The 14,234-nt window shown below is 38.9% G+C and overlaps 1 protein-coding gene across 2 annotated transcripts in view; it reads left to right on the top strand.

The window, feature by feature from the left end:
- The window catches only part of glcci1a (glucocorticoid induced 1a), a 59,509-nt gene that overhangs the window by 4,209 nt on the left and 41,066 nt on the right, over nucleotides 1–14,234 (top strand). The window contains exons 1-2 of one of the 2 annotated variants that reach the window (XM_053637196.1): nucleotides 2,077–5,803; nucleotides 5,922–6,446. In XM_053637196.1, the coding sequence (XP_053493171.1) occupies nucleotides 5,972–6,446 (475 nt within the window). In that variant the 5' untranslated portion in view covers nucleotides 2,077–5,803; nucleotides 5,922–5,971. Of the gene's footprint in view, nucleotides 1–2,076; nucleotides 5,804–5,921; nucleotides 6,447–14,234 lie in introns of those variants that run through there. The other variant, XM_053637197.1, reaches the window with a different exon arrangement.

The raw sequence follows: 14,234 nt of genomic DNA, 5'->3' as shown, positions 1-14,234 counted from the left end.
GAATTGTCAAGGGTGCCTTCGCTGTCCTGTTTTTGTGAGGTTTTGTGCTTTTAAGCTCCAGCATTAACATTGTTACCGTTACTTCCTAAACAATAGTCCGATCATATTCATCTCCTTCACTAGGAATCTTGGGAAAGAGCTTCCAGTGTTTATTATTAGAGGGATTTTTTTTGTTTGTGCACAGGAGAATTATCTGGTTGCACTGGGAGCTTGCGGTTTCAGACTGAGATGTGGGCGGAGTAAAGGGGCATTGGAGAGTGTCTGTAAAATCCAAACACGAACAAGTATTCCAGACCATAAGGCAGTTTTCCTAATATCATGTAATACACTCGTTAGTTACCTTTTTAAACAGCGTGTAAAATAAACTAATATCACCTAATAATAATAATAATTTAGATTTTATATACATTTACTATAAAAACAATACAGCAGCTTGCTAAAAAATACTTGATAGGAACAGACTTTATATTTTCAGGTCTAGTTTACTAGCTAGCAGGCTAACCAGCATGAGATAATATAAAGTAGGAAAATGATGTCATCCCTCGGATGTGGATAAAGTGATCGGTTACAACCGAACCAAACCTGAAAGCATCATATATCACAGTACCTTCTGTTAAATATTACGGCCATGTTGACTTGATCTCTTGAGCCTCCAACAACTCATCTAACTCCACTTAAGTGAATAAAACATTGCAATGGCGCGGGGGGGGGGGGGGGGGGGGACAGTGGATGAGGGAATGTTTAATAAATTATTGGAACAGAGCCAATATCTGGCCGGCTGCCCTGGAAGATTTAACGCCGCTACAGCACAAAAAACGAACAGATTGACTGGATAACTGGAAACGAGCCTACCGTACGTTTATACATTTCAAAACTCTGCTGCGGATTATAGAGGGAAAAAAAAACATTAGGAAACTAAATCGAATTGTAGTCGAACTACTTCTTATAGTTCTTCTGTCTCTGCAGATATTTTGTATATTGTTATTAAAATGTGATGTATTAGTAAACAAAAAAAGCACAAACGGTTCTCTGTAACATCGCATTTCTTTTTTTTTTGGGGGGGGGGGGGGGGGTATGCCTACTAACACACCAATGCATTAGGCATAAAATAGGCATGCTGGACAACATGTATGTAAAAATAGTTTTCGAAAGTTATACAGTATAAAATGCCCCGAACTGTTTATGGCATGTCATTCTTTGGAATTTTTGTGAATTTTGAAAATTTCAGGTGGGCACGGCGGCTTACCTCGCACCTCTGGGGTTGGAGGTTCCGAAGTGTGTGTGTGTGTGTGTGTGCGCTGAGCTTGCAGGTTCTCCCCGTGCTTCGTGGGGTTTCCTCCGGGTGCTCTGGATTCCTCCTCCATTCCAAAAGACATGTGTTGTAGGCTGATTGGCATTACCAAGTGTGTGAATGTGTGTGTGATTGTGCCCTGCGATGGTTAGCACCCCGTGGAAAATGGACATGGATGGATGGATGGATGGATGGAAGATTTCTGTGGTGTGAAAGGAATAAAACACTTTTGGTTCATTGTAACAGTAATTCTGCTTCGCTTGATGCACATCTGGTTGTTTAGCCATCTGTATACGCTAGAGTCTTTGTGCTAAAGTAAATAATTTCCCCTCTGCCTGTTAGGATTTTCTTGTTAACATTGTTAGCAGCTCTGCTTCAGTTTTTGAATGACCGTATCACTGTCTTCTGTGAGCATTCAGACGCCTACGTGGACCGCTGTGTTAAATAAACTTGGATCTTATAAGATGAGATAAGATTCTTTCCCGGTCATAACATTCCGCTGTTCGATTTTCAGCCATCCAATCCAGCACCGACCAAAACCCAAGAAGCCACCCAGTCCTCTCCAGCGCCCCCTACCTCAGAACCCTCTGCGGAACCGGCGAACACGGATGTCCCAGGTCACTCGGAGCTTCTCGGAGACATCCCCTTCACCCTAGCACCTCACATCCTCGCCATGCAGGCCGGCCTGCCTCGGCTTCCCGACATCAACCTGCCCCGAGACATCAACGAGAACCTGGCCAACTTCTGCTATGACTTCACGCTGGAGAACTCGGTGCTGTGCGAGCTGTGACCCTGATCAGCCCCTCAAACCTCAGATTGTTCGGAGTTTACACGGCAGGAATACAAGCTCGCCAAGTGGTAACTAATGTCGCATAGTCGCTGGTGTATTTCTCAGGACGTTACGTAGCATGAAGTCTGGAGTGAACCGGCTCTTTAAAGAAATAAATGAAATGATATCAGAATGAATATTTGTTTGCATTTGAAGCAACACTGTAATCTTTTTAACCTTATGGTTTTCACACCCATCATACTGCACCATGCTTGTTCTGCTCGCTGCAAATTCTTTTCTACGCCTCCGCCTCTTTTTTTTTTGTTTGTTTTTTTGTTTTTTTTTTCGGTTTTCAGCTCACAGAATTTTGCACGTCTTCACCTTTTGTTTTTAATGTTCTTGTTCAGAGATATCCAGGAAAAAAAAACAACAACATCTTAATCCTGTTAAATGAATTTGAACTGTTGAAGATGTCCATGGGAAATCCATATTAAGGCATAACGTCATATTTAATGTCTAGTTTTTCATTTAAAACGTATTATACTGTACATGTTTTTAGATTTGGACAGATTGTTACTGTGGTTTTCCATCGGTTGCTGTGGAAATATTTTGGCCCACTGTAGCAGGTTTTGTTAATGTACTGTAGTTTGAATTTTTTTGAGGGTCCCCCCCCACCCCCTTATCGAGCATTTTCAAATTTCATAGCATTAAAAAAAAACAAAGCAAAACGCCCCCATTTACCAGTAGAATTTCAATGAAACGCACGCTGCTGTTTACACAATGTACTTCTAGAAACATCTAGAACATTACATAAGTAACTATGTCATAGGTTATAGATTTTGGTTTGTGGTGTTTATTTCTTATTTATCTTATCTGTCTGTGCCTTTTGCTCTGTGGTCTGAACGAAACTCGAGTAGAAATGCCCGACACGTTTCATATTCATCTTCTGAAGCGTTTTCTCTTGCTTTTGTTGATGATATTGCATAAAGAAATCGAGTCTCGGCTGTTGTGTTTCACCGTTAGTCCACTTAGACTAAATGTCGTATCTAAAGTTTGCTTCTTCTGTTTTAAGCTAAAGCTACGAGGCTAAAGTAGCTAACAAACGGAATCGCCATTGGCTTAAATTGCCGTTTGGCTCAGTAACACCAACGTGCATGGAGTTTTATTTGACAAAAATGAAATCTCATATGAATTACTTCCAGCTTCACGATGGCCGAATTGTTGTATTTTTTTTAAAAAAATATATTGTTTGTTTGAAGCTCTGAATCTCTAGCGTCCATTTTGTCTACTGTTCCAGTCAGCAGTGTCTGAGATACTGAACGACTCGATGATTTAGACATGCAGTTCGCACGATGCTAAATTGGTAGCTGGGATTCTGTTACTTGTTAACTGTATAATCCTCTGCAAAACTAAAGAAGCAAACATCAGACGCCAAATATGTCTTTTTATCCATCGACTACATTTTGGTCTCGAAGGAAAAATCATGTGAGTTTCATTGTTTTCTTTTTTTTTTTTTCTTTTTTTTTTTTGGATGAACTATTCCATTAAAAGTTTAAACCTGAAAACCTACTTTTTAATGACAGAAATTGTGGTTGCATGTTGAAATTGTATCATGTGTGCGCAGTTCTTTCCGTAATTTAAGCTTCCTTCTTTCGGTATTATCAGAGGGTGCCAATAATTCTGTATTTAATGAAACATTGTTTGATTAAAGATGTTTTATCATTGATATATTGTGGAATTGTCTTACTGTGTGTCTTAATTGTTTCATTTTCTAAAACGTGTGTGTGTGTGTGTTTCTCCACCTCTTCTCTCACTGATACTGATACTGATTCCAACAAGGCCCATTTTTCTCTGTAGCCACCTGATAAAGCTGATAATAATGTTGCACCACCTACATGTTTTTAAAATAAAATATGCGCTCACTGGTTTCTCCTTACACTGGGAACACTGACATTTATAGCACAGTGCAGTAAAGGGGGGGAAAAATAAAAGCTACAAAATATGGTCTAAATTACAGTTCTGTGAGGGGGAGAAAAAAAAACTACCATTTCACACAATATTCAAAATAGCATCGGTTACGTAGTTTAAGAAACCGGGGAATACTATTAACGTCTTGTACTGTAGTTTTAAATAATTCAAGAGGAACTTTTTCACTTGTTATTTCCAGGGAAAGTCTGAGCGTGTGTGTGTGTGTGTGTGTTTCCTATTTTTGTTTTGTTTAAAACTGTTCACTAGACTCACCTTTAAATAAAAAAATGTAAAAAAGTACCAGTCAACGTGTACAGTACAGTGCATACCAAAACCACTCGTCACAGTGGTGTAAATATTTACATTTACAATTACATCAGATCAGGGATTTCAAATGATATTTAGCTGTGTACATTTTTAGATATGTGTCATACAGTGACAAAGCAAGTCGATTTTAGATCCTTTATTGACTCCGCAATGCTGTTTCACAGTCTGTACAGGATTTCGCAGAGGGTTTTTTTTTTTTTTTTTTGTGATTGTTGCGGCCAAAGATGCTGGAGCTTTTATTTATTTATTTTTTTTTCAAAATTTTTTGGTGCTTTTTTGTTTTTGCCGAAAACTACACGAATCAGCAAAATCGCAGTCGCACGAAATGATTTAACGCGGTCTTTCACGGCGATGTTTGTCGGGAAACGAGAACTTTTAGCCGTAATCGTGTTCGACGCACGTGAAGTGGAGAGGGCGTCGGCTGAACGCGTGACGTCAACGTAAAAAGTGTGATTTCTGCGATCGCAAAATCGCTAAATCCTGGCGGGACTGATCTGAGAATGAGTCGACTCTTTTAGGTGAGAGTTGAAATCCAAATCACACGAGCCAAATGTTTTTTTTCCCCCTTCATTTTAAATTTTTTTTGTAAATGTAAACAATGTCATTACTTTCGCAGTGCAACTTCGTCAAAATACTTTCGTTATTAGTTATCAGGATAAATAGCAATGAATCTTCTTAATGAAGTGCAATAACATTAATGCATGGATTCTTACACATTTATAATGCCTTGTTGAACTTTTATAAAATGCAGTGTGTTGATTGATTGATTGATTGATTGATTGATTTTAAATGGCATTGAGCCATTTGAGAGCTGAAAGAGTCGACTCTTATTGGGGAGCTGAGTCAAATGATTTGACTCACTGAAAAGAGCTGGAATCCCCATTACTAGCTGTAACTCTGCTGCAGAAATACGGGAGAGAGAGAGAAAAAAACTCCTCGGTTGCTGAAATAAAGTTAAGGAAATGATGTGTAGCTGTGACTGTGCTTTGATAATGAAATGCCCCGCCCACCCAATCTCCATATGGCAACGCCCCGCCCACCGGCTCTCTGCACTGTTTGTAGTTGCCGCTATAGTTTCTGTCACTTGCAGCAACTTGAATGCTGGAGGCAAGTCGACCCTGAGAGATTTATTTTATTTTTTTTTCTATGCAAAATTTATTTATTTTATTTTTTCCCCCCATCTAGCTCGCACCAGGAACTTTAGGATCAATATCATTTATAGTCTAACTTCTTACCAACTTTTTTGGTTGTTGTTATAGCTGGTAGTGAAGAATGCGTCAGAAAGAACGAGGAAACGGACAGACTTCATTAGTAAACTCATGCAAATGAGCCGAAATATAGGCAAACTTCAGCGAAAAAACAGAAACGGCTTTTATTGTTTATATATTTAGTGTAATTTTTTATTTTAATTTTTTTTTTTTTTTTTTTACATTTTTGGACTCTCTCAGGTATCTTTAAGACCTGCACGCGCTTTATCTACAGCAGTTTAGATGAAAGTTTAATGTTGCATAAAAAAAGTAATAATAATAATAATAATAAGGTCTTTTTTTTTTTTTTTTTTTAAAGGTTTATAGCCTATGTTTTTCCAAGCGGAACTGTAACTGCAGGATCACATCATGTCATCATCATCATCATCATCATCATCATCATGCAACTCGACTCATCATCAACAGCAACAGCGGACTAAAGGCAGCACGGGATCCCCCACCATCTCATCATCATCATCTTCATCTTCATCATCATCATCTTCACCATCAGTCGTTAACGGCGCGAGCCGGTTGCTGCAGCCAGTCCGTGCCACGGTGCCGTACCAGCTAATTCGCGGGAGCCGCCGCTCCTCTCCCTCCTCTTCCTCCTTCTCCTCCTCCTCCTCTTCCTCGTGTGCGTCAGCCGGGGGCGACGTCGCAGCACCGAGAGCGCCCGGTGCCGCCGCCGCGAGCCCGACGCGAGTAGTGACGCCGCTCGCGCGCCCGCCTGGAAACGGAAGCGGCCACGGCTCCGCGGACTGCGCCGCCGGGCTGATCGCGCGCTCCCCGCCGCCTGACCGCAAGGGCTCACCGGAGCGGCGCACCGATTCACCTGCTATCCGAGGTAAGACATCTCATAACCTCTTTGTCATCGCGCATCTGCCTTTCCCCCCGCTTTAATATCATTTCCGTCACGAGCGCGGTTTCACGCGCGGTCTCGTTCCAGCGTTCCAGCATTATTATTATTATTATTATAATTATTATAATGATTATTATTATTATTGGTGGTGTTTTTTAGTGCGCGTTATCCGTCATCACACATACCCCAGGAATTCCATGGAAGTGCATATTATGGTGTGAAACAGCATTCCCGTGTTTATGAGGATTTTCCATTTTGCGTTTGTTTGCCCCCCCCCAATACCCAACCCCCCCCCTCTACCACCACCATCACCACCACAGCACGCGCATTTCAGTATCGCACACGCAGCCATTAGCTGAACGCTCGCGCATCATCACCATTATCCTCCAGACGCGAATCTCTCTCTCTCTCTCTAAGCTCAGAGCTGTGTTCGCTTTAATCATGCCCATCCGCGAGCCTTGCTAAGCTAGCTTAGCGCTAGCCATGTAAACATTAGCATGTCTGCTGACTTTGCTGAGTAATTATTGCAAAGAGCGGCCAGTGAAGTGCACCGAGCCGTGCCTCTGCATTTAACCGAGCGAGATGATTGCACGCGAAATTAGGTTTAATCTGAGAAGCGACACAGCGGCTGGTGCCAGGAATGAAACCTAAGACAGACAGACAAACAAACAAACAAACAACCAAAACAGGGCCTGTGCTGCATATTGCATTTCATGCAAGCTATGAAAAAAAAAAAAAAGAAAGAAAGAAAAAATCATCATGGCCTTATCGGCGTGTGTTTGTTTCCCACAGCAGGAGTGTTCATCATCATCATCATTACAGTGTTGTGCTGAAAACATTAAAGCTGACACTCGTGTCATTTCTGGCCCTTTTCAAGCTGCCTAATGATGCAGTACTTAGCTCCTGTGGAAGGTGAACTGAAAGTGACATCATCGTTCATCAGGTCCTAAAATAAACCAGTAGATATGCTGCTGCATGCATGTTTATGTAATAACAAGCCTGCCTTTTTTATTATTATTATTTAAAAGACTTCTAGGTGCCTGGCCTTGATGATGTTTCCTTTCCATGAGTTAATGAGTTTATGTGTTGGCTGACATTATTAAGACAAGATTACTGTGTTGTTGTTAAAGCATCAGGAGTGACTTCTTCTTCTTCTTCTTCTTCTTCGATCCGTTTCTCCGCTGCATGTTGGAGTGCTGCATATTTTGTGCATTACATGGTTATAATGGGGTTTAGATTTATCCTGACTGTTACGCTCAAGGATAGGCGTGTGTTTCTATTCAGATCGAGATGGCAGACCTGTGCGTGGCGCTTCGAGGGTTTCCTCCACCAGTTTAAAGACTTTGTAGGACATCGTAGGATGATTGACATTTCCAAATATCCTGTAGTGTGTGAACGTATGTGTGATCATCCCCTGCATTGGGTTGGAACCCCGTCCATGGTGTCCCCCGCCTCACCTTCGGTAGGCTCCAGGTTCCCCGTGACCCTGCGTAGGATAATCGGTACGGATAATGGATGGACGGACGGATGGATCGCGAACCTGACTTTGATTTTATGTCATTTATTTATACAATATAATACGATTCGCAACATTATCACATCATTCTTGGCAAAGCGAGCTTAAAACCGATCTAGTTTTAACGATTGTTTCTCAATCCTTATTTATTATTTATTTTCTTTTCGAATGTTCATGGTTTGCAAACAATAACTGCGTATGTTTATGCTGCTTTCCTACTCTTCCTGAATGGAAATCCAAGAGGAATGAGGATAATCTGATTGTCCAGAAGGTGCTGATTAATTTTCAGGCTGTAAGGCAAACCACGGGTTTATATTAACGCGCTCGGTCTAATACACGGCCGTTTCTATTTCTATACTAACAGCTTACTTGTCTGACAGACGCTGAGCATAAAGCGATTGAGAAAGGTGTGTAATTGCTGATATGGTGAAGTTTTCTGCGGGGAGATGTTCGTATATATATGTTCATCTTTGACTCGCTGGAAGGAGTCTCCAGCGTCAGAGCTTTAGGTTTTCTGACAAGGGAAAGTTTTACGTGGTAACACGTCAAGCCGCATTTTTATTTTAACGTCATATCTATTTCGAGTGCCAGAATAAGAGAAGAGGCTGGTGAGGAAGAACTGTTCGTTTGTAGTGGCTATACCATAACGTTTCACAGACGTTCCGCAGCATTAAATGTTAGTATAAAGGGATAAAAAAAAAAATGACAGCGTGTTGTCCTTTAACGTACCAAGAATTGTTATCCTTGGTAAAATGCTGCGGTTTTAGATGCACAAAACACTTCGGGAAGTGCTGTTCTAAGAAAATAATCAACCTCGGGGTGGTCAGGCTGCCGCACACGGTCCCGTCCTTGATTATTTTTCCCTAACAGCGTGCCCCGAGTGTTTTATTCAACATTTTCAAATCAAATTAAACATATAAAGCAATTGGATTCAGATCATTTCTAACTATATATGTATGTGTATATATATATACACATGTACATTTATATGTATATATATGTGTGTGTATATGTATACGCATATATATATATATATATATATATATATACACACACATTTTACTTTCGAATTGCTTGAATGGTGGGTTCATTATTATTCTTAATGAAAACCACAACAACAACAAAACCTTGCTTATATTAAACATAGAACTTTTGAAACCAAATCTTCCGCCATCGTCTTGTCAGTCGGTCGTGTCGGGATGAGGCTTCCTAGGTAGACTGTCTGATCCAGAATGCACCTTAAACACACAGTGCTTAAGCAGGGAATACATTTACAAATGTAATGTGGCACTTTAAAATGATTTTTAAACTCTTTTTCTTTTTTTTTTAAATTTGAAATAATAAAAATACCATATGGTGATGATACCGTAAACCCCAATGAAAGGTTAGCTAGTTATTGTGGTATAAAACAGTAATGTTGGTACAGTACATGTCAGCTGGGATACGGAGGCGAGGCGTGTCGGGCCTCAGGGCTTCGCTGTGTGTTTGTTGTTTTCTTTGCGAGCGAACGTGAAGAGCGTGCACCGGCGGTCAGGGTCGGCCGACTCCGAGACGCTCCCACACAGCCCTGTAGTCGTCCCAGTGAGGGACTCGGGTTGTGTTCCGTCACGTGGCGTACCGAGGTGACCTCATCTGAAACGGCAGACACACACTGCATCAGATCGCCCTCTCACACAGTCGATACCTTTCACTCTGAGCTCCCGTGGGCACCGGGCTGCATTTCAGCGGAAAACAGATTAGTCTGGATTTGCTCTGAACGTATTAGTTTCTCATCACGCGTTTGTATTTGCTCGACTGGTGCCAGTATACGTTTTACTTAAGGACTGTTCCGTACACTTCCTGTCTTCACAAGCTGTGGTTAATCTGAAATCCCCTCGAAGGAAACGTCCTAAATCTACCCACTCAGGAAAGAGGGTACTAAACTGTACCTTTCCGAGTCACTGGGGTGGTATACGTGTCTGTTGTACCTTCAAGCTGTTCTTCTCTTCTGTTTCCATTCATTTTTCAGGATTTACGGTTCATGCTTGCACCATAATGACCTTTTAGATTAATGCTCTAAAGGTAAACGCTATCCAACTGTCTAGGTATAAGATGGTACAATGGCACTAATGATACAAAAGGTGTACAGTTGAGGGCCTCTATTACCTCTGTGACACGGAATCATGCAGTACCCCTAGTACCCTTTTTCATAGAGTGCATCTTGTTAAGACTGAACTTTTTTCATTTTATTTATAAAAGCAGGAATGGTTGTGCTATTATTTGAAGCAGCTCCAAGCAATGCTCTGATGACTGAAAGTAAATCACTTAAACACGAAACATTAAAAACTAAAACAAAGTGCTAAAGACTAAACCGTAAACACTGAACACAAAACATTAAAGACCATGTGCTTAACGTGAAGCGCTAAACTCTAAACAGTAATCACGAAACAATTCAAAATTAACACTAAGCACTAAACCCTAACCTTTAAGCACACGAAACAGTAAGCACTAAGCACTGAACAATAAACAATAAAGACTAAGCACTAAACTTTAAACACTAAGCAGTGCTGGAAATCTTTTTGGGCAAGGAAAAATATCTGCAATAGCGGTAGACAGTAAGCACTAAACATTAAGTATTAAACTCTAAACATTAAACACTGAATCATGAACACTAAATCATAAACACTAAGCACTAAACACTAAATATCAAACTCTAAACATTAAACACTGAATCCTAAACACTAAGCACTAAACACTAAATATCAAACTCTAAACATTAAACACTGAATCCTAAACACTAAGCACTAAACACTAAATATCAAACATTAAACACTGAATCATAAACACTAAGCACTAAACACTAAATATCAAACTAAACATTAAACACTGAATCATAAACACTAAGCACTAAACACTAAATATCAAACTAAACATTAAACACTGAATCATAAACACTAAGCACTAAACACTAAATATCAAACTCTAAACATTAAACACTGAATCCTAAACACTAAGCACTAAACACTAAATATCAAACTCTAAACATTAAACACCGAATCCTAAACACTAAGCACTAAACACTAAATATCAAACATTAAACACTGAATCCTAAACACTAAGCACTAAACACTAAATATCAAACTAAACATTAAACACTGAATCATAAACACTAAGCACTAAACACTAAATATCAAACTCTAAACATTAAACACTGAATCCTAAACACTAAGCACTAAACACTAAATATCAAACATTAAACAGTAAACACAAAATCATAAACTCTAAGCATGAAACAATAAACACTAATCAAACAATAAACACTAAACAGTAAATATTAAACAAACAATAAACACTAAACAAACAATAAACACTAAACACTATATCATAAACTCTAAGCATGAAACAATAAACACTAAACAAACAATAAGCACTAAACATTAAACACTAAACAGTAAATATTAAACAAACAATAAACACTAAACAAACAATAAACACTAAACACTATATCATAAACTCTAAGCCTGAAACAATAAACACTAAACAAACCATAATCAGTAAACGCTAAACATTAAACCCTAAGCACTAAACACTAAATATTAAACAAACAGTAAACACTAAACAATAAACACTAAACAAACAGTAAACACCAAACTTTAAACTCAAAATCATGAACTCTAAGCATGAAACAATACAATAAACACCAAATAAACACTAAACATCAGACAATAAACAGTAAATACTAAACATCAGACAGTAAACACAAAACATCAGACAATATACAGTAAACACTAAACAGTAAACAATAAACAAACAATAAACAGTAAACACTAAACATCAAACAATAAATAGTAAACACTAAACATCAAACAGTAAACATTAAACAATAAACTGTAAACAGTAAACACTAAACATTAAACAATATACAGTAAACAATAAACAAACAATAAACAGTAAACACTAAACATCAAACAATAAATAATAAACACTAAACATCAAACAGTAAACATTAAACAATAAACTGTAAACAGTAAACACTAAACATTAAACAATATACAGTAAACACTAAACAGTAAACAATAAACAAACACTAAACATTAAACACTAAACATTAAACACTAAACAGTAAACACTAAACAGTAAACACTAAACATTAAACAATAAACAGTAAACAGTAAACATTAAACAATAAACAGTAAACACTAAACAAACAGTTAACAATAAACATGAAACAATAAACATGAAACAATAAACAGTAAACAATAAATAGTAAAGACGGAACAATAAGCAGGACACATTAAACACTAAGCACTAAACAGTACACAGTACATTTCTGTACACCATGTAGGGCTGAAATTCATGCCGTGTCACGCCTCCTCTAAATCAGGGTGCTAATGTTACTCTGCACTTGTAAAGTGATTTTCCCAGAGACTGCTCTCATGCGTGAGATCATTAGACTATAAATCCTGCAGCAGCTCTTACATGCTGATCTCTCCAGCTAACCGACCGATCGAGCCGCACGTTTTCACATGCGCAGGATAATAAGGTCAGAATCAATAAGCACCACAACCATGGTGAAGCTAATAGGGTGTAATTGATTAGGCCTGGTGCATTATCATGCTTAGCTTTGCGTAGGCTTTTCCGAAATGGATTCAAGATGCTTTTGGGCAGAAACGATTGAAGGCTTAAACAGAAATTAGAAATGAATAGTCGTTAGTTGCACGTTATGAAGATTTGGAAGCTGCCGTGTTTGAGCAGAGTGTACAGATGAGGAGGTGAGAGAACTGCACAGACTGAAGGACTAAAGCACCGCTGCATCGTTCATGAAGCGAGGGTTAAATCCCACTGGCACCACTGTGAGCTGAATGGAATTGTGGGTAATGTAGGAAACATCATTAGCCACAACACCAGCGTGAAAATAGACCACGGCTGCGTCCGAAATCGCGTACTGTGACAGTACGTACTTCATCCGATGCAGTACCTACTGCACGGCCGTTGAAACAGTACGTACTAATCAGTACGCGTGTGTAGTATGAATACAAGACTAATATATCAAAATAAATGTAATATGTGACGAATGGTAAAACTGGCAAGTCACAGTGCGACTGGATGCGTGAAACATGACAGTAAGGGATGAGTCGAAGAAGCTTATTGTACATTAAAAGTGAAAGTTTAAATAATCTTACTCCGAAATATCAAGGATCTGTCTAGTATAGTGTAAGGCTGTGTAATATGATGAGGTAATATTGATATCATGGCAAAATTATACAATAAACAATACAGCTTTAACATTTCTAAATGGTTAAAAATAATAATAACTACAAACTAAAAACGTGTACAGTGTTAACATTATTTCAGAACGCAGTGGTGCTGGAACGTTTGTGAACTCTTTAGAATGTTCTATATATATATATATATCTGCATAAATATGAGCTAAAGCATCATCAGATTTTCACACAAGTCCTAAAAGTAGATAAAGAGAACCCAAATAAACAAATAAGACAGAATGATTATAGCTGGTCATTTATTTATTGAGGAACATGATCCAATATTACACATCTGTGAGCGGCAGAAGTATGTGAACGTCTAGGGTTAGCAGTTTAATTTGAAGGTGAAATTAGAGTCAGGTGATTTCAGTCGATGGGATGACGATCGGGTGTGAGTGAGTGAGCGCCCGGGTTTATTTAAAGAACGGGGATCTATCAGAGTCTGATCTTCACGACGCATGTTTGTGGAAGTGTATCACGGTACGAACAGTGGAGATTTCTGAGGAGAGTTGTTGAAGCTCATCGGGCTGGAAAAGGACACAAAAGCATCTCTAAAGAGTTTGGACTCCACCGATGCACACTCAGACAGATTGTGTACAGATGGAGGAAATTTAAAACCACTGTTACCTTCCACAGGAGTGGAGACCAACACTCCGAGAGCAAGATGTTTCCCATCCTTTATTCTTTTTCCACGTTGAATAATAATATAGTGCTATGAAAAAGTATTTGCCCCCATTCTGATTTCTTGTGTTTTTGTGTATATCTCATACTAAACTGTTTCAGAAATTAGAACGAAATACATCATAAAACAAAGGTAACCTGAGTAAAGACACGATACAGTTTATATTATTTTATTTCTTTTTTTCTTGAAGAAAAAAAAGTTATCCAACACCTATCAGCCATGTGGAAAAACTAATTGCCCCCTTAAACTTAAAATCTGGTTGCGCCGCCTTTAGCAGCAATAAATGCAAAAAAACGCTTCCGATAACTGGAGATCAGACATTTCACAGTGCT

Source organism: Ictalurus furcatus, chromosome 12 (assembly GCF_023375685.1).
Source record: "Ictalurus furcatus strain D&B chromosome 12, Billie_1.0, whole genome shotgun sequence".
In the NCBI taxonomy this organism is placed as follows: Eukaryota; Metazoa; Chordata; class Actinopteri; order Siluriformes; family Ictaluridae; genus Ictalurus; species Ictalurus furcatus.
Note: the sequence above shows the minus strand (reverse complement) of the source record. Positions and strands in the feature narration are given on the sequence as shown.